The sequence below is a fragment of the Lonchura striata genome, chromosome 3 (assembly GCF_050655825.1).
Source record: "Lonchura striata isolate lonStrDom1 chromosome 3, ASM5065582v1, whole genome shotgun sequence".
Taxonomy (NCBI): domain Eukaryota; kingdom Metazoa; phylum Chordata; class Aves; order Passeriformes; family Estrildidae; genus Lonchura; species Lonchura striata.
The window spans coordinates 20,373,027-20,394,174 of NC_140705.1; the positions used below are offsets into that span (position 1 = coordinate 20,373,027).

The 21,148-nt window shown below is 38.3% G+C and overlaps 1 protein-coding gene across 6 annotated transcripts in view; it reads right to left on the minus strand.

Annotated features, from left to right (window-relative positions):
- The window catches only part of ERICH1 (glutamate rich 1), a 103,829-nt gene that overhangs the window by 62,544 nt on the left and 20,137 nt on the right, over window positions 1–21,148 (minus strand). For all 6 annotated transcript variants that reach the window (XR_014953596.1, XM_077782393.2, XM_085574574.1 and 3 more), the window contains one exon: window positions 12,922–13,056. Coding sequence is in view for 5 of the 6 variants with exons in the window: in XM_077782393.2 (XP_077638519.1) it covers window positions 12,922–13,056 (135 nt within the window). In the remaining variant the exon portion in view is untranslated. The remainder of the gene's footprint in view (window positions 1–12,921; window positions 13,057–21,148) is intronic.

Below are 21,148 nucleotides of genomic sequence, written 5' to 3' on the forward strand. Positions count from 1 at the left end.
AAGTACTCAAGAAATGCTGATATACTACTCAAATAGAGTGCATATCTAAATGCAAAAAGATTGAAATGGTTTGTGAACACGCTACAAACTTAAGCCATCCAGGTAAGTACTTAAGTTGAATTTAAGACAGAAGCATGAAAGGAATTAATCTCATTGTGCATTAAAGATGCATCTTTTTTATTAAATATATGTTAGGCTCTCCTTAAGGTGTGGCAATCATTACAGTTCCATTATATTTCAGATTTTTGCATCTAGCTAACCTACTATTCAAGCCACCAAAACAAATGTTTTATCTAATATTATATTTGGCATCATGATAGTGCAATGGCTATTTGCTGGTGAAAAGAAAATTAACAAAATAAATTCAATTTTGTGGTTAGCTGTGCAAGGATGCTGATATCCAGTTCAGTGTTACACTCTCATGATGGACCTGTGAGTGTAACCCATCAAAACCACCACAAATATCTGCTGAGAGTAATGTACTAAAGAAAATTTACTAAAATACTAAATAAATTTAGAAAATACTAAATAAAGAAATCCTTTCTAGCAGTCAGAACTTTAGGTCATGTGGCATTTTTCATCCTGTTCTGCACCCCTTAAAGTTGGACTTATCAGAAAATTAGCTTATGTTGCATTTTCTCAAAGTTTCTCACATTTATGAATTCAGCTTTAAAATATTCTTTTTTATAGAAAGCAACTTAAGAAACCTTTTATTCGTGTTCATTCAATTTGATTGGTAAAAAAACTGGCATCATCATCCCAACAAAGCAAAAAAGAGTTGCATAAAACTGTTTCTGCATTCTCTCCTACTCTCTCCATAGCAAGATGTGGAGAGAGCTAGTTGGGTGAGATATAAGTAAATCCTTTCCAAGTATCATCCATGTACCCAGAAACAAAGAGCTTTGAGAATGTAAGGTCACCCAGTTCTTCTGAAAATAGCACAGAAGCAGGCAAAACACGCATGACTTCACACAAATCTTCACCTGTCATTAGACCAGCTACACCAAGACCAGAGGTTCAAGGCTACTGTTTAAAGTATCTGCATCAATAAAAGAAGTGTCAGATGCTGGCAGTATCCCACAGGTCAGTGAAGGCCTGTTCCTCACTATACCCCTACAGAGCTGAGTGCTCAGATAACTGCAAACTAGCAGAACCAGTCACATCAGTACAGCTGTGTTCATCCCAGAGGATGAGCACATTCAGATTTCAGAAGAGGAGTCTGTGAGATACAGCACTATCAGCTGGATAGAGCCAGAGGTGCAGCTGTTGGAAGGGATTTGCTTTCTGTCAAGTGAGTCTGCCTGTTGGCCTTAATGCCTCCTCCACACCTGCACATGACCAATGCAGCTGGGAAATGGAACTATTGGTACAGAGATGCAGCAGCTTCCTTCAATCATAAGCCGCTCAAAGCAATTCGGGATCCTGGGAATGCACTTCAGATTGCCTGCACTGCATTTTGGCTGAATTATGGCAGTAGATTTCTGTATACTGCTATTTCTCTCTTTTGCTATAGCAATATCCGTTTTCTTCAGCCCTACACAGATGGTTGGAAAGAGTGTGAGTGAGGCGGATGCACTGCATGGGCAACACACAGCCTGTAACACTGAACAATCCTGGGCCAGTGAAGGCAGGAGCTTCCTTTCTCTCTGACAATACAGAAGGCTCTGGTGCAGCATGCCCTGTTAGTGATTTGAACTCTACTTATAAGCCTATTTGTGCTTGCAGGGATAAGATGGAACAAAAATAGAATAAAACTAACAAAATTACTTAGCAAAGCTACTGTGAATGGGAGATTGATGGAAGATAATTTTCAAAGCTTCCTTGGCACAGGTTATAGTTGTACTGAGGGGTGTTCAGTACTTTCAAAACTGCTCCCTGTAAACTTTGCAGAGGGCAGTAATCAAAGGCAAAGGATATGAGATCAAAATATTTCCCCAGTGGAAACTGAATTGATACAGCCTACTGCTAGCTATATCAATGTGTGGCTGTTATGACTACAAGTTGCCATAACTACAACTACTGCTATAAAAAAAGAATAACAATAAAATGAAATCATGAGGTAGACCTGATTTTGATTTTGAACATGAGGGAATAGCATTTACTGTATGTCATACAAAATACTTGCAGAAAGCTGTGTAAGAAAAAGAAAAGACATGGTTAATACTATACACATTTTTTTTACTATCTTAATTTTCCTTGTCCTCAGCTGCATTAAGTCCATTCATGCTAGAAACAATCTTTCTACTCTGTTTCTATAGTGTCCAGAGTATTTAAACACCAGGATAATATGAATGCAGAGTTCAAATTCTTACAAAAGGCTTTCCTCTTCCCCTGCCCTCTATTTTATTTTCAACTTGAAAATTGAAAATACTGCATTGAAACAAGTCTTGTTAGAAAGAGTAACATGGGTCCTCACAGCAAGAGGATGAGCCAGGGTCACCTTCTCATACCTAATAATCAATGTGTTGTCTGTCAGTGGCTATTTGGCTCTTAACAAGAAGGACAGCAATGTTTTGCTGTGGTTCAATACCAACAAGTTCACAGGCAATAGCAGCAATAGCAGAGCAGTGGAGGTTAGAATTTTGCATGCAACCAGCTATACAACTGATAACAAAAATGAAAATATCATGTGATCAGAAATATCCCAAGCAATTACATTTCCTGCTTTAACATGTGAGGAACTAAGATTCAGAACCATGAAGCACTTGCAGACAGACTCAGCTGTCTTCTGCCTTTCTCCTTCATCTAATCATACTGCTTTTATCCTGCTGCTCCATGAAGATTTAACTACAAAAGATAAAGCCTTGATTATGTTTTATTATGAAACAAGGAGGTAAAAGTAGTCAAGCAGTGTCAGATTTCCAAAGTGTTTGCTCAAGGAAGTGAGGCAGCAATTATAACAGTGTTGGCTTTTTTTGCTGGGATCTAAAGAGCTTGTTGGTGCTGTTCTCTATTTTCCTTGCCCATCAGTTCCTTACTGTCACTATGACAACAGATGCCTGTAACACAGCTGCAAGGGAAGAGAAAGGGGGGAGCACGCTCCAGCTGAAAGGGGTTAAATGACTCAGCCAGTAGGGAGCAAGAAGTGAAAAATGATGTTCACTAGGGAAAGAAGAGAAAATAAAAAGCCACAGTGCCTCTTCTTTCTCTGAGACTCCTCTATTATAGAACAGGATGCTCAACAAAAATATTTGTCATCCTTGTAATTTGAAATAAAACAAAAAGCAAGAAAACAAAAGCCAGGGATAATGGTCCTAATTCCCTCTCCGCTTACTATGCATACTGTCACCTGACTTCAGAACCTACTTTAATCAAATTACTTTCAGACTTACGGAGATTCCACTTGAGACACCAGTTGTAGCAAAAGAAATAAGAAAAGCAGAAGGTCAAAGAACTACTACAGAAAGTGAATGAAATTACCTGAGTCAACATGTCTCATTAAACATGCACTTTTTGGTGAATTCTTACTCTGCTTAAACACACAACCCTCCTCTGGGATCCACCCCACCATTCTATTTACTTTGTTAAAATAGAAAGACATAATCTAGGTATATTGGGTCTGCATGGCTATGAGTTTGGTGGGGTGGGCTACAGGGGTGGCTTCCATGAGAAGCTGCCACAAGCTTCCTCAGTATCCAGAAGAGCCAATACCTGGTGACTCAAAGATGGATATGGATCCATCCTGATGTTAACCAGAAATGGTAGTAATGGTGGTAATGCCTCTTAACCTAATTAAGAAGAAATTAAAACAAAAAAGTTGTTGCACAGGTGTAACTGGGGCCAGAGAAAGTAGGACGAGAACCTGTGAGAAGAACAGCTCTGCAGACACCAAGGTCAGCGCAGAAGGAGGGGCAGGAGGGGTTCCAGGCACCAAAGCTGGGATTCCCCTGCAGCCCATAGTGAGGACCATGGTGGGGCAGCTGTGCCCCTGCAGCCCGTGGGGATCCACAGGGATGCAGAGATCCTGCAGTCCATGGAGGAGCCCCACACCAGAGCAGGTGGATGCCTGAGAGGAGGCTGTGACCGTGTGGGAGGCCTGTGGAGAGAGGGGCCCTGCTCCTATGCTGGAGCAGCCTGTCCTTGGAGGACTGCACTCCGTGGAAGAGCAACCCATGCCACAGCAATCTGTGGGAAGCTGCTGCTCACGGGATGGATTCACTTTGCAGCAGTTCAGAGAGCTGTTGCTTGTGAGATGGACTCACATTGGAGAAGTTTGTGAACTTTTTATCTCTAATTCAAGCCTGTTTTGCCTGTGACAGTATTTGACAAGTGATCTTTCCTGGTCTTTATCTCAACCCATGAACTCTTCTCTCCCATGTCCAGCTGCAGAGGGGAGTGACAGAGTGGCTTTGGTGCATGTCTGGCATTCGGCCAGCATCAACCCACTACACTAGGATTAGGGGTATGTTATTTTCTGTACTACAGCACCATATAGTAATGAAAGCTTATTTCAAAGGTAAATTTTTGTTATTGAAATACTTGAGGCTTTTTTAGAAGCATGCAGAAACTAATACAGCATCTAAACATGTACTTTATTTATAGTTAAAAAAAAATAAATCAAGGATCTTTAATAAACCACTAACATGCAGCCATGGGAAAAATAATGCACTAGCAGTGTATCACATTACCATGTATACTTTTTTCCCTTAAGATATTTTCAGCATTTACACCCTTTCCTAGCACCACACAGAAACTTGAGCTAAATATTTGGGGCAGAATTATTTGCCATCTAGCTTTCAAAGCCATCTTCCAGAGGGTTTTTTGGGAGTTTGGGGTAGGGGGTAAATGTTTGTTTTGTTGCATTGTTTGTTTTGATAAGGTCTACCAACATGTTAATGTCAGAAACTATCACAAGAAATACTGAATACTTCAATGACATTAAAAACTCATTATTTGTACCATGGGTTCTGCAATAGTTACATAACTTGTGAATATACTGGCATTTGGAAGATGTAAATAGTTACAGATTGCGGTAGTTAGAAATTACTGGTTTCTACATTGTATATAAACCTAAATTACTGAGTCATCTTTACAACTTCAACTGATAGCCCAGCCAGTGTCTAAAAGCCTCAGTGGACAGCAGTGAATTTTTTGGTAAATTCTACATTCACCTTCAGGAGGTTCAGACTTGCCTAGTATGAAATCAAGAGAAGTGATTACTCCATTCTAGCTGGCTGCTTGACAGAACATAGAATTTGCCTGTAACACTGCTCCAGGACACTGGTTGTCAGAAGATGTTTTCCTAAGTGCCTGCCCAAGTTACACCTTAAATGTTTATAATTTGTATCACATTCAGTACATCAGAAATATTTCCAAGAATATGGCATCACACTAGTCAGCTTTTGCAATGCAAGTACATCAGCAAGCGTCTTCTTTCAAACTTACACTTAATTCCTTAAAATTAAGTATGACAAACTGATAACTAGAATTCTTGACAACTCTGAAATCAGGCGACTTTAAAAAGGAAATCCTCTGCAGATAGAAAATAAATCAAAAATTTTCCACAGCAGTATTAGAGAAGTTGATTTAGGTCTTTCTTAACTTTTAATGTAGTTCCAGTGATGCAATCAATCCACAACAATGTCAGTGTACATACGAACATTACTGGACCAAGACTTTTGTTCCTCCTAAAAATTAAGCCAGATTTAATGAATTATTAAATACTTTATCTGAAAATAACAATGGTTATTTAATTATTCAATTTCAGAAAGAAAACTGGTGATTTTATCTATTAAGGAATGTCATTGCATCTATCAACAAATACAAGGTCTGCCAAGAGGAAATTGAAGGAAAAGATATCTAAGTACAGAATTCTTCAGCTATAGCTGTCCTAAATCTTTGTTTGTTTGTGACATCTTTCACTGTAACTGATTCCAAAATGTCCAGTGCACTTAAGCTGAAGAAGAAAGTTCCTTAACCTCACAGGCATCTCTCCTTCCAAGCTATTGATTAATCTCTAAACACCACAACATTTTGAAAAGGTCACAGTAACAACCTCTAGAGAGCTGTCATTGTTACTACAGTTTGCTTTCTGATGATGACATCCACATGAGAATTCCTGTAGCTGTTGATGGCTCAGAAAAATCTGCCATTCACAAACTGGGAGCAATACATTGATTTCTGCAAAGACAAAGTTAAACTACAGAATGTTATCACATATATTTTTGTCATTCTGTCGTGGTTTGACACGGAAAGAGAATTTTTTCCGGAAGGAAGAGGTCAATTTGGATATTGACCAATTGAAGGTGGACACGCCTCTGAGAACACAGAGGGGTTAAAAGCAGAATTCCCAGGGGAACTCGCTCTCTTTGGTTCCGGTCAGCTGCAGTGCAGCCTCCCCTGCCCAGCAACGAGCTGGGTGGGGAGGGGAAGGCCCATGGCCTTATGAAGGTAGGCCCAAGGGTGGTGGAAGGACTGGAACTGGGCTGGCCCCTGCAGATGGAAGGGTGGAAGAAATCTCGGATGTCTCCATTCCCCGCCCCAGAGTTTCTCTCCTGAGAGGGAGAGAGAAAGAGACATCGGCAGTTCTGTCAGCAATTCCACCACGAGGAAGGAGGAGCAGGGGGAGCTCCAAGGTGCCCAGTTGTGTGGGAGTTGCTGGATGTCCGGACATCAAGCCATCCCTAGGAGTTTGGACTTTTAACCCTTCCTTGAGAAATGAAAGCTTGTGAATTTTTTCCTTCCCCTCCTCTGTTTGAAAGAGAGGAAGAGGGACACCTTGGACCCTGGGATGTTAGAAGGAGGAATTCTGGATGGGAGGGGGACAAGGAGTGGCTTTTGGCTGGACTTTTCTGTGTTAGCCACAACCTGAACCAATCTTCTCCTCCAAAAGAGACTGTGTTTTGGGAGGATGCCAGTGAGTCAAGAGACCTGCTTCAGCTGGGAAAAGACAAAAGTGGAGTGAATGGAGAAAAGGTTAGGGGGTTTGTGGTGGTGCCCCCGGTCCTGGAAAGGAAAGAGAAGAGAAGAAGATCTCTGTTCTTGAGTCCTCGGCCCCAGGGGAAAATAGGGGCAACTGTGGTCCCAAACAATGAAAAACTGAACTGTTGTTTTCTCCCCTCTTGGCAGGGCATCCTTGAAAGGAAAAATCCTAAAAGCAGTCTGTCCATCCATGCATTGGTGGTGAGAACACTGTGCATGGAAAGGAGAGGGGTCACCATGGCAAACTTCTCCGGGCGGTGCCATGTGTGACATGGAAGCACAGGATGTGGAGCTGTGTTTCTTGGGGGGTCTGTGGCACAGGAAAGACTCTGTTCCCTCGATGGACTGAGTATCGGTTGTTTGGAGGGTGGAAACCTGATTGGGGTCCAGATTGTGTCTCACTGTGGTTTGTTGGAGTTGGGTGGTGGGGGGAGGAATGCTTTGCAAGGTTTTCATTTGATCTTTGTGTGGGTTTTTTTTCCCCTTTTTTTCCTTTCTTTTTTTCCTTTTGTAGTAGTAGCTTAATAAAGTTTTTTTCCCTGTTATTAAGCTTGGGCCTGCTTTGCTCTGTTCTAGATTCCACTTCACAGCATTCAAGGGAGGGATCACATTTTCATGGGGGCACTGGCATTGTGCCAGTGTCAAACCATGACACATTCAAATATATATTGTTTTAATACTAAACAGTGACATCCAAACTGGAAGAGAATTAAAACCAGAACACCCAAAATTAACTAGGGGAATTAAAATAAAATTTAAATAATAAAAATTAAAAATACTTAGCCTAACTATTAGAAATACAAAAGAGCCAAATACCATATAATCCTTCCTTGCTGAATTATTGAAACAAACTTTTTAAAGTAATAACTCTTTCACAGTAAGTTTTCAATCTGCAAGTCCGTTCCACCCTTACTGGAAAAGCAAACACCCATGCTAACAAATCTAGCAAGAGAAGGAAAGAGAAGCAAATCTCAAAGTAAGAGTTATAAAAGTAGCTGAAAGCAGAACCAGTAAAACTTTTTTTCAGCAAGTTGTAAAAATCAATATACACATTTGTATATCAATCCCATTCCCTTATTTATGTTATGATTTGAAATATGATTTGGTTCACCTGTGTAGCAAAACACTGGCTATTATACTAAGTGCTGTACTGTAGCATCTTTCATTATTCCGGCATACTTAATGAAGTAATGAATTAAATAGGATTTTTATTCATAAGAATACTTTAGTAGACTTGTTATTATATTAAAAAAAGAACAAAACTGGAAAGAATTTTATTATTTTTAGTTTGCAAATGCAGAAGCCTTACTCTGAAACTACTACAATTCCCTCAATTAGTCTTGTTAAAGCCTTGGATATCCTCACAGAAGTTGCCTCAAGACTCTGGACAGTCAATGCAGGAGCAGCTGACAGAAGGCACTATAAGACAATCTGATTTGCAGGAGGTTCTTTCATAGCTTTTTATCTCAGATATAAGCTTCAGAAAAGCAATTTTAAGTGTTCTTAAACTCCTCTGTTTCCAAGACAAGTTGAGTTTATTTCATGTTGAGTTCTTTCCTGAACTCTTTTATTTGAAATAAGTAACATTGAGTACTCTTAAACATTTTGATTTACACAAACAGTATTTATTGTAGCATCACTGAGATAATTACATATATGAATGAACTGATATGGAATTAAAGCAGGAGACTTTTTAAATTAACTGTTTCTTGTAACTTTTGTCTACTGTCACACCCTCTGATTAATTTGAAAACATATCTAAAACATTGATACAGTATTAGCTTCTTTGAGGGTGAACAACACAAATACTACATGCAGTAGTTAAGTTTATATTCTTAAAAAGATGCTGTGAAAAGGATAATACCTAAAAGATCTACAAATGTGACCTGAGGATTGAAGTAAATATTTTACAGCAATGCACAAGTAAACCTGTTTAATCAAAAACATGGATAGTGACTTGATTACTGTGCTGCTTTGTGGGAAGAAAATACTGGTTAATAGAGGCCCTTCATTTTAATGGAGGAAGGCAGAAAAAGCAATTTTCAATTTATTTTTTTTTTTTAATTCAGTAGAGTGAGGCCAATTAACTGTTAGCACTAGAAAGCTGTGGAGCCTCTGTGACATCTTGGAAATGTGCACTAGAAAGCAGTGCAGCCTCTGTGACATCTTGGAAATGTGAACAGCTTTCTTTTTGTTTGGTTTGGTTTCTTCTAAATGCAAACTGCTCAGCTCAACATGGGGTAACACCTCTCTAACATGTACAGAAGATTAAGTTAAATGGTCTAATGATTCCTCTGGTTTGAAGGCTACAAAACAATTCATAATATTGGAGTTTCACAACTGGTGCTACCTATCAGTGAAAAAGGTTTGCTGCTGACCTTAGCTGCTTGAAACACATTGCTCTCTTGGTGTGCTTCTGTGAAGTATCACATTCCCAACCACCTAACAAGAATGGAAGTAGACAGCACATGATTCATAACAGCATCTCTTAAAAACAAACATACGCTTAAGCACCATTAAGTCTTCCCAAAATGGCTGCCTTTAAGTGAATCAAGATGCTACAGACATGTAAGAGACTACCTGAATTTTCTTCTCCCTTTTGTTCAGAAGCTATTCTGGACATCATTAATTTCATGCTGACAACATCAACCTTAGTGGAACTAGAAGTTTAAACAACAATAATGATGGAAAAATCCAAACATATTTTAGAGCTGACAAGAAATTATTTTATTTTGTAATTTTAATTAACTTCAACTTTTAAACCATTTCTCAAAAACAGCTGATGTTGAAATCCTTATTTTAGTGACTGAATATTTCTGTCTTACACACAGTAATTTACCAAAAAGAACTGTTAGCCATGGCACATCTATTCCTCTTGATGATCTTGCTATATTAATTCAGATAGTCATATTTCGTTTCCTTAATTTATTGAGAGGACACAGCAAATCACAGTGATGCATAACTGAAAAATTATAATCCTAAAATAGAGTCATATTATTTTCATGAGACAAGAATGAAAATTTGATAAACAATTAAGTTAATTTTTGAGTCAGATTTTTTTTTTGTTGAATTTTTACATCATTAATTCCCTTTAGTTCTGGGCTAGAAAAGGATAACACAGGAACCTTTTCTTACCCAATACAAAAGCAATCTGCTTACATTCTTAGGAAAGATGGAACCACAGTGGAAGATGACCTGTTGCCATACAAAATATATCATATAGATAGTATCAGGATTAAAACAATGCATACACCAAATCTCAACTTCACTTTATGCAGCTGGTCCTTTGGGAATACCTGGGACAATTCTAATCATAACAAATTTATTTTATACATATAGAATATTCATATATATAGTAATGCATGCACTCTTTTTTTCCTTTGGTGTCGAAGGTTCTCATTAGAGCTTTCCTTTATCCGTTCAAAATAGATCTAAATTTGGGATACACAACTAAACCTAGGTGAGCACACTAAGTAATCCATACTGTGGGTGCTTAAGATGTTCCTTTAATATTTTATGAGCACTGCCTGAAATCACAGACTTCATTCTTCAATAGATTTTATGTGTATGCTTAAATGACGCACACAAGTAAAGTGAACCACGTCCCCTCACCCTTGCACACTTAACACAGATCTCCAATTGTGCAATCCTTGTTTAGACAAAACAAATAAGGGTCTAAGCTGGAGCAAGAAAGATCTATTATTAAAGGGTTGTGAAACACTAGAGCAAGTAAAAAAGGGAATATAACAAAAATTTCCCTATAAGAAGATTTAAAAAAAATAATTAGGCCAATACCCGTTAAAATAACATCTATAGTATAACATCAAACCTACCTTGAAGAAGGAGCAAGAGATTAAAAACCTTCACTTCAAATTTGTTTTTTCTTGATTCTAAGACAAAGTGCAAAGCCAAATAACAAACCAATCCAAAAGTAAGTCTCAAGTCTCACAGAATTCCAGATCCTTTGTAAACTATTTAAAAAGTAGCTGAAACCCAAAACTTACTCCTCCTGAACAGTGAAACTGGGATCAACTAAGAGCATTCTCCATCCAACAGTTAATACTATCACTAAGCAACACCAGAACTCTACTTACTTCTATCATGGTTGAGTACATTTGTTTTGAAATACTAAAGGAAAATATCAAATCTAAACAATGAGCCAATGAGGCCATTGTTCAATACTTTATCCACTGTAAAACCAGGAAGGTATTTATATAATTCTAAAAAGAGACAATATAACTCAATCCTAAATTCTGTTCTGCTTAACTGCTTTGTAAGGTATCTAACATCTAATTATGTATAATACTGTATCACTGCAACATCTAATATGTACCACACATAATCTGATTTATTCACAGATTTTAAACAGCAGCTAAGTAAATTTGCCACAAAAGTTCCATGCTAATGCCTTAAGGATCTATCTCAGTTGCAGCAGTTCAGTATGTATGCTAGTGTTTCATTTAAAAGCAGCTTAAGTCCCTGAATAAAACTGAATTTACCTACAAAGTATTATGAGACTTCATTTAGTCTTATCAGCAAAACACAGAAGAGGAAGAAGCATTCCTTTAATATCCAAAAGGAAAGTACATGGAATAATAAACAGAAATTATATGGCATGGAAAGAGAGAAAAGATGCTTCAAGAATAAGCAGCTTGAATCTGACATGCTGGGAAAGAGAAACCCAGTGAACTGTCCAAAGACAGCTCTGCAACTAAACAAGGTTACCCTTAACCTAGAAACAGCTTCTGGATTCCAAACATGAATCCTATGTAGCAGAGAAGAGCACAACCCAGAAGTTCTAAATTAGAATATCTTCCCATTCATAATCCAAAACCTATCAAGATCTACTCTTATGTTACTCTGATAAAGTTACTTCTTTGTCATTCAAAAATAGTCTTTAAACCACTGCACACCAAGGAAGAACATTCTTCATGTGCTCTCAGTCACCTTGTATTTTGCTTCAGTCCCTTGAGCTATTTTGGTAGTTTTACTTGCGTTCAGATTCGGACTGGAGCTCAGAACAAACTGTATACCAAATTTCCAAGCTCATAATTCACCCCTGTAGGTATTATGTGCAAAGACAAGCAGAATTTGCCTTTCTGTATCTGCAAGTTATGTCTCAGGTTTTCCTTCCACTAAAAGCAATTTCCAGGCTGAAATTGATACTGTAGTGTTTTACTTCAGCTGCCTTATCTGGGTATCTTCTTGGCTATAGAACATCCCTAGTGGCCAATGAGAGTGATACACAATTCTGGACAAACATACATTCACAGGAACACATCAATTGAAAAAACTAAATTAATTCATCTTGTCTAAGCTTAGAACTTCTTTCTAAAGACAGACAGAATCAACTGAGTTCTGGCAATGTTATTCAGAAAACCATGTATTTAACTGAGGTCAACTTAGAATCCACTTTACAGATTTTCTGCTTTTTCTCTTGTATCCTTTGACAACATCAAGTATTATTTCTGAAGTTATATGGTCACAGTTTCTCATCAGAAATCCTTTCAACATTAAAGGATTGATACATCCCCCTACCAACCAAATTATGAATAACTGTTTTGAGAGATGCAAATTTGACAGGTTGTTAAGCCTTTACCCAATTCCTCAGAACATCAAAGGTAGATATAGTAAACCAGTTTTATCTAACATTTATCCTTAAAAATAATATGACTGTGAGCAGGCATAATATGAATATACATGCCACTTGTGTGGGAGGAGCTAAACACTTTGTCCTCAGTCAGGTTCTATGTAACTTCAGTAAGATCTATGGCACTGCATGGCTATCACCAAATGCTGAATCTAGTCTAGAAACCCCAAACGATGGAAATGAACCCATAGGGAAGTACATCCTCATTTTGCTTATGTTGCAAAACAGTGACACCCACTGGCAGCAAAAGTTTAAATACTTTATTGTTGCAGTCTGAATCTACTTGATAAGAGCTGCTAAGAAGTCTCCCTTCTGAAAAACTAATCACAGTAACAACCATGCAAACTTACCTGTTGAGTCAGCACTACTGCCAGAGGCTTCAGAAACTGCTTTACTAAGAGCATCTGGAGTAACTGCAACATAACCCTCTGGAGGAAGATCCACTGTGTAAACTCTTCTTGGAGACGTAACTGTATCATCATTATCTACAAAAGAAATTACAAAGTATTTGGTTCAATATTAGTCTCACTACAGATTTTCTCAATTGTTTTCCCAACTATAGCAATAAGTGATCTCGAAAATCCTTACAGAGGGTCAGCTGTGGAACTGTTATCCTAAGACTAGCAGAACTGTATCAAATTTCATAGCATCTATAGAGAAACAAATACTCCATGGGTTAGTTATTTACAACAGAAGCATTTTTTTTCCTATTGTATCAGGCAAATCTTCTCCCCTATCTTGAAAAGAAGCTTCTACTTTCAGTGGTATTTTTAAGAGAGACTAAATATTTTTTTCCCCATTCAGCATGAGCAGACTTTCTCTAAGAACCACTTCACAAAAGACAGATGGATGGATGGATACAAGCTTACTAGGAAGTGACAGAAGCAACAGAAAAAGAATCACAAAACAGTGGTTTGCCCATTTGCACACTGTTTAGTCACAGCTATACTTCTCTGAAGGGTGCAAAGATAACGGGAAGTTTGAAAGTCACACCTGACTAAGCCTCAGCAGTTCCTGCCCCAGAGGACTCATCTCCTCATCCTGTTCTACTTCTTTCTAGGACAGGAGGGGAAGTGCCAAGGGACAGCTTTCCGACTATTTAATTGCACAGGAAACTATTTGTGTTGATTGTAGCAGTCTGTTTTTGTATGATTTCTTTCCCCTTTGAATGGTATTTAAAAGTACCAGCAAGAGCAGCAGTAGAAACCTCATTTGTTCACCAGACAAGAAGTGACAGACACATCTCTGCTCCATTCACATGAAGTCAGACAGCATTTCTGCGCAGAGTAGTGACAACAGAGATCAACCACAGTAAGGAAAAAGCCCTTCCAGAGGGCCAGGATTTCAGGGTGTCTCCAGATGCTGCAATGTAGTTTTAAATGGCTCAGTGTGAAGTTTATTTAATTTTGGATTGTTGGGCTTTTTTGGTTGTGCTTGTTGTTTTGTTAGGGTTTTTAACAGCCAGCCAGCGCCACAAGTCACCACAGACACAGCACTAGCCTTCCCTTCTATGTGTCCCTTTAAAACACAGAGCGAGCTGCTAAAATGCTATACAATAAAAACATTTCTGGCAGGTGGACACAATAAACCTCCTTACACCACAAACTTATTGAAGATCCCAGATGATCATTGAGGTGCAGCTATGTGCAACTACGGTTGGACTAGTTCCTAAATATTTAAAATGAGGTTGTATCTGAGAGATCCCTAATGAGAATAACTTCTGTATTTCTAATATGGAATTTAACTATGCACCGACATTTCTCAGACACCCTACTTCGAAAAGAAAGTACATTTCTGAACATTCAAAGTACTTCTGAAAACACCACTATTGTTTTCATCATGAGGGAATAAATCCATTTTGAAAACACATTAGAATTATATAATCTTTTTCTTGAATGAGCCAGAAAGTTTCCAGTAGTGGTAATACTTACTTAGAGGGATAATAAGCGAAAGAGATAAATAATAGAGGAAGAGCAACTACGCGCTTTAGAAAAATCCATTAAAAATTAACATGGGATAACTCTTCAGCAGATCCTTTCCAGATGATCAAATCTACATGAACTGGCAGTACTTGCATTGACTTTTTTTCTCCCCCATCCAGGTTTATTTATGATGAAGTGCTAATTAGTGACAGTTTAAAATTATAAGTATGTATAAATGTTTAAGTTATTCCCTTCTGAAGGATTTCAAGTTTCCCTTTTTTTTCCTTTTTTCTTTAGGTTTTGTAAAACAAAAGATGATCAGGAAAAACTTAATTTCATTTACAGCAGCCTAGAAAAATTCAAATCTTATAATCATATAAGCAGTAACTACACTGAGATAATAACCTCCCAGACAAAATAGTTACACATAACAGAATTTGAGGAACCATCTGTAACACACAAACCTACATGGAAGAACAGTTACAAATCCTTCTATGGAAACAAATAATGACTCAAGACTATATTTTTTATTTTACCTCTTTAAATGGGAATCTCCAAATTACATATTTATTTATACCAGCTGCATTTAAGAAGCTTGCAAGATCATAAATCAATAATTAGTCTTTGCTAATCTTGTGCAAATGTGTCAAACCAAACTGTCACCATATGTACATCTGGATTTTTGCAGCTTGGGGCCAGAGTCCCCTTGGGTCAAGAAGAGATGGATTGGTCAAATAAAGTCAAACACTGCTGCAAAGAAAATGGCTGAGCTTATGAAACTGTGACCAAGCTAAAGACTGGTTTTTGAGAAACAAAAGTAAACAGATATTAGAGATATTAAAGAATGTTCCCCTTTTACTAGTTAAAAGTAATTAATCCCATTTCTGAAGCTTTATTTTATGGGAAAAAAAAGGGTCCAACAACTAAAGGTCATTTACAATGCCCCAAAAAGAGTAAACATTTTTCTTTAAGGCAAACCAAGACTACAGAATAAATATTTTGAAATTATCTGTCTTCTACTCATGGTCCCCACACAGAGATCCCTACCACATAACTCAGTATGGTGGTTTGTGCACAGAGTAGGGAAAAGCATCTACACCATGCCATTACCAACATTACGTCTCCAAGCATGTCAGTTCCTTGGCCAGCTGTGTTATCTCTTACTATCTTACTACAAACTAGTATCAGATCTTTTTAGAAGGAGCTGAAGGTAAAGCTTCAGGCCATACAGAATTGTCAACTGCCCAGTCAGTCAGTCATCTCAGGTAGCCACTGTATGTTATTAAGTTTATTTTTCAGCACCTTTAAACTATCCCCTAGTCGTAGCTCAGAATGGTGGCACGTAGCACTAGCAGAGTTTCCAGACTGCCTGAACACAAAGCATGCTTAGGCACACCTCAGACACAGACACAGCTAGAGCATACATTCATACAGTCTTGGTCCTTTGCTTGCTCTAAGACTAAACCCTGGACAGAGACTAAATCACTTCGAGGTTCTGTGCTGGGCTGGCCCTGGCTAACAGCCCAACACCCAGCCAGATACTCACTGACTCTCCCCTCAGCATGCTGAGGGTGGGGTGGCTTACAGTGGGGCGAACAGGACTAAGAGAGCTTATGGATCAACAGCAAGGACATCACAGCTACAAGAATCTTTCTTCACTGGCTCTTTTCACTCCCAACTTCACCTCTATTTCCTCTCACTGCAGGTTATACCCAGTTCCTTCAGAGAGACAGAGCAGTACAAGGAGATGGGGGTAATGTTTTAAGTCTCTTTTGTTCCTTTTCCCCCACTGGGGTTTTCCATGGGCTGCTGTCCTTCAGGAACATTTACTCAACAACAGAGTACCTTCTCCTCCTCTGACCCTCAGGTTCCCACTGTTGCCACTCCTTTTAGTTCCTTCCTGTCTTGGGATTGCTTTCTCATTTCTTGAAGTGTCCCCTAGGGTGACCCTGCCTCAGCTGTGGGCTCAGTTGTGCCCTGCAGTGGGTGGGCTGGAACTGGCTGTGTCCAGCACAGGGCATCCACAGCCTCCCCTCACAGAAGTCCCACTACCAGTGACTGGACCCCAGGACCCTGTAGAGTTTTTCAGTCAAGACAAAAACTTTGTCTTACCTGTGAAGGGCTTCTCTGCAACTCAGAAAGCTTTGATAATTCACCCAAGTTAAGTTCCCACAGGGCAGAATTCATAAGAGCAGACAGAGGACCCAAGTCAAGCTAGAAAATCCTGCAGCTCCCCCTCCCCACCAAACAACTGTAAGTTAGCCAAATCTTACCAAGATTGTGATCTTTTCCACAAAATTACGCCTTGGAAACACACAGTTATCATACTTTTCCAAACAGATGGAAAGAGTTCATCCTCAAAAATAGGTCTTTATAGAAAAGCACAGTGTCCTAGTTCTGGCCAGGACAATTAATTACTTTTTACAGCAGTCAGGTGCAGTGGCACATGCCTGTAGTCACAAGCTGCTGGATAGGCTGACTGCACCCGAGTACCTGATCCAGGAGCTCTGGGCTGCCCTGTGCTGTGCCCAGAGGACATAGCCAAAACACCAACCTTACTCAGTACCATCTTAGGCCACTTCCAAGGGCTGGGGAAAAGAGACTCTTGCTTCCAAGACAGGTGCTCCTTTCCTGTCACAGGGAATTCCTGTCACGCAGAAGAGCTGTTGTTTGCCATTGTTTTTCAGTGTCCTGAGATGGGGTGAACATCTGTCATGTCAACCACCCTCTCTTTGTACATTGTTATTAGCATTGTTGCTGTTACTGTTTGTTTTCTTATCTCACTGCTATTTCCAGTAAACTGTTCTTATCTTCACCAATGATCTGTGCCTTTTGTCCCCCAGTGGAGATGGACAGGGGAGCAGCTGATGGTTTTCTTTTTAGCAGGAGTATTAAATTTGAGAGTACCATTCCTGAATCTGCCTACATAGGAAATGAGGAATTGATGCTGAATCAAATACAAGGTCTGAGTAGTTCAGTGTCATACTCTCTACAAAAGTCACTATTGGTAGTAGGCATTTTCTGTGCAGTGTTACAGTAGATATGACCAGGGCAAAAATAAGGCTTGAATGAGGTTTGTTATTTCCCTTAAAAATTTTGTATTAAAGTAAGATTTTACTTAGTATGTAAGATAGACTATGACCCTGTTATAGCTATTCCTCATTTTTATTGCACACAAGTGAGACTACAAGCCCAAAACTCTGACAATTCCCAAGGAATGCACACACCTTGTTATCTGTACACAATATCTTTCCCCTTCATTGACTAGCAAGACAAGCATCTATAACAACAGGACACAAATCCTGGGCAAGACTCGTCTCCTTCAAAAACCTTCATAAACTGAAGTGTACCAAATGTGCTATCAGTGACTATCTGTACACACTTTGAGTGTCCTCCTGAACTGTGGTACTGAAAAAATAAATACTTCTCCTGTTGATCAATGTGAACACATCAAAATGTCCTTCAATAGCATGAACAAATCCAGCGAACCTAAATACCCATCCATTCCTCAATGTATACTCCTTTTTGTTCAGACAATATCCAAGTTCCTGGACACCAAACTATTTCAGTCTATAAGATACAATAAAGTAATCTCAGGAACATGAGGTGCTACATTATGTACAAACAACCTCGGTTCCCAGGCTGACTTAGCACAGCCTTGTCTTCCAGTCTCACACACACTAGAGTGTTTTACACACAGACAGACGCTTTTAGTCTTCTGCACAATTGGAAATTATGGTCCTTTTCCTTGGACGGTGGAATTCCTACTGCTTGACCACAGTTTTCAACAGTATTATCTCCCTCTATACTTGAGAAGTCACACTGGGTGGAAAACAAAAAAAAAATGAACAGATGCTACTAATCACTGTAGACTCTACTTCATTATCCTTACTTTATTGGAATAAACAAGGGCAGTCACTCATGCCACATCTTGGCAGAAGATGAGATATATACTCCTTCCAAATATTCTCCATATTTTTCTAAACACACACAAAAAAAAGTTTTCTAAATGACTTTCGGATATCCAGTTATGTCAAATATACTGTTATTACTGTCATAGATTTTATTAGCACCAATACATGTAACAGAATGCTGAAAATGCCTTTTTTCTTCTGCAAAATTCAGAGTTGTGAAATTTTATAATTCTGAAGATGTCTGCTATTCTTTATGGAAGGACAAATTCCCCTCTTTACCAAATAAAACGTCAAAGTCTAAATTGCACATTACATACATTTAAAACAATAAAGTGATAAAACAAAAAAGTCTTTTAATTAAAGAGATACATGCTGTCCTCTGGCCCAGAGAATCCTTAAGCTGCAACTGTTGGACAACATTGTGGGGAAGCAGTACAATACACTTATTCCAATCCTCTTTTCTATAATACTGGTGGTCACAACATTGTGCAGACAGCAGTACTGAATTTTTTGATTTACCTTAATTTCTGATACTTTATTCAGTTATGTTTACACAAAACCAAGTCCACCATCCTTTGACAGTCAAGCAAAGCATGTTTTCACTTAATTCCCAGGGTATTATTTTTTAGAGTTCTAGCCATATTACAGATGACTGCTCCCAGTTCTTAGGGTGTATACCACTTGTGCCTGGCAGCGCGGTGAAACTCAAGCTAGTTCAGAACTACTTCCTTCTGACACTTCACATTCCCAGAAGTTCTTCATTTCATTGAAAAGAGAAAGTGTAGATTACAGATGATAATAGACTAGAGCACTGAAAGAAGAAAATTAAATGAGAAAATCCTCAGAAGTACTTCCTCATCATGGTGTTTTCCTTCAGCTTGTTGAAAATCAAAAACTTCAAAAGGAAACTGAGGTCTATAGAGACATTTTACAAGGCCCAAAACTGGGATGAGAAATTAATAAAAAACAAGAAACAAGCAAGCTCACATTTATTTCCCTCACTACCTCCCATATGTACACTAATTGTTAGAATTAGTTTATTTTTTAGACACATAGAAAGGCTCTATCATAGCTCATTTTATTGGAGACAGAACTTACCATTACAACTCTGTTTCACTACATTAGGAGTGGCAGACATTTTTTGTCACACAGAAAAAACTGATTAAGTACAAATCCTTCTTACTCTTTCTCACTCATGATCTAGGGAAGACATTTTTACTTTTTATCTACAAACCATTAAAATAATCTACATTTCCTTGGAAAAAGTAATGAAAATTAAGCATAAAATAAAGTGAGACTGAAGCACGCAAAAACCCCTTATTGAGGAAAAGAAGAAACAGAACACTTTTCAGACATGAATCTGACTACAAGCAGATGGTGGAATTAAAATTTTGCTGTTTTCTGAAAGTTGAATATAGGAGGTAATGATGAAACAAATTATACAGATAAATGGTATATGTGTCCCATATACCTGGTATATGAGTTTATGTAATATTTTGATTAGATGTCTAAGATTTCTAGCTGTATAAACAGGAACATAAAGCTATATTAATGTTATGCTAGTACCCAGCTCAATTACTTCTCCTGCTGCAGATCATCTTTGTTCAACATGCTTCTCAAAAGCCAAATATACCCCTGTTAATCAATCCTTAAAAAAAAAATAAATTCAACAACAATTAATCTAAAAGGCCATGCCTAAGCTGCAATTATTTAATTATCCTCACCGATTAAGTGATTATGTCATTACTAGAACATACCTGAAAAAAGAGCAGAAAATAAATAGATTTGCTCATAAGAGTAAAAGCATACCAATTCATGGTTTTAAAGCTTTTGCCCTTCTAAACTCACATTTTCTATACCAAACTGGAAGTTATTGGTAACAATCCCTTCTCATTTGTATAAAAAGCAGTGCAAAGCACAAAATATTATAGAAAAGTATTTGCTCAGGAATAGTTCAGTACCAAGCTCACATTATAAACATTTCCACTTTTCAAATTGCTAGAAAGTAGATTTGATAGGAAACACAAGTAGAAAGTAAGCTTGTGCAACAGCAGAAAATATGGGATTTGACTCAGAATAACTATGATTTTGACAATAGCCGTTTAAGTGATAAACTCCCCAGTGTAAACTGGAGCAGGAGTGGTGTCCCACACAACCCATTTTGTCACCAATCCATTGAAAATGATTTCAAACAAGGAGTCAAGGTGGAGAGCAGGAATGCTAACACACAGTTATTATGCTGCAGTTCTATTCAGTTCAGTCCTATCAGCCATCTCTAGGTGAAACAAAGCTATTTTATCAAGTTGTTAAACAAGCCATTTTTCCATTTCCTTTACCAAGATAATTTGTTTTCCTGCAGTTGACCAGTTTAGGTTTAGAGCTTCTTAACATTAGAACTAAAGCTGGCATTTTCTCCTCTACATAGGCAACTGCCACACACAATTAGATGAGCTACTAATGGAGCTCGGTTAGTAGCTCACAGAGGCCAGCAGCTCTCCCTAGGACAGTTAAGCTGTTTGCAGTGAGTATATAGAAGAGGAGAAGGAGTTAACATATAAAAATAAGAACACTGGGAAATAAAGGAATCTGTCAATCAGCAGCAAACAACCCCTCCAAAACACAGAAAAACATTGCTATAGGAACAGAAGGCAAGAAGAGAACTGTTTCCGTCACAATCAGAAGTTACAAATATTATACATGCAGCCCACTCAGCCTGAACAGACAGAAGGGGCTTTTTCTTT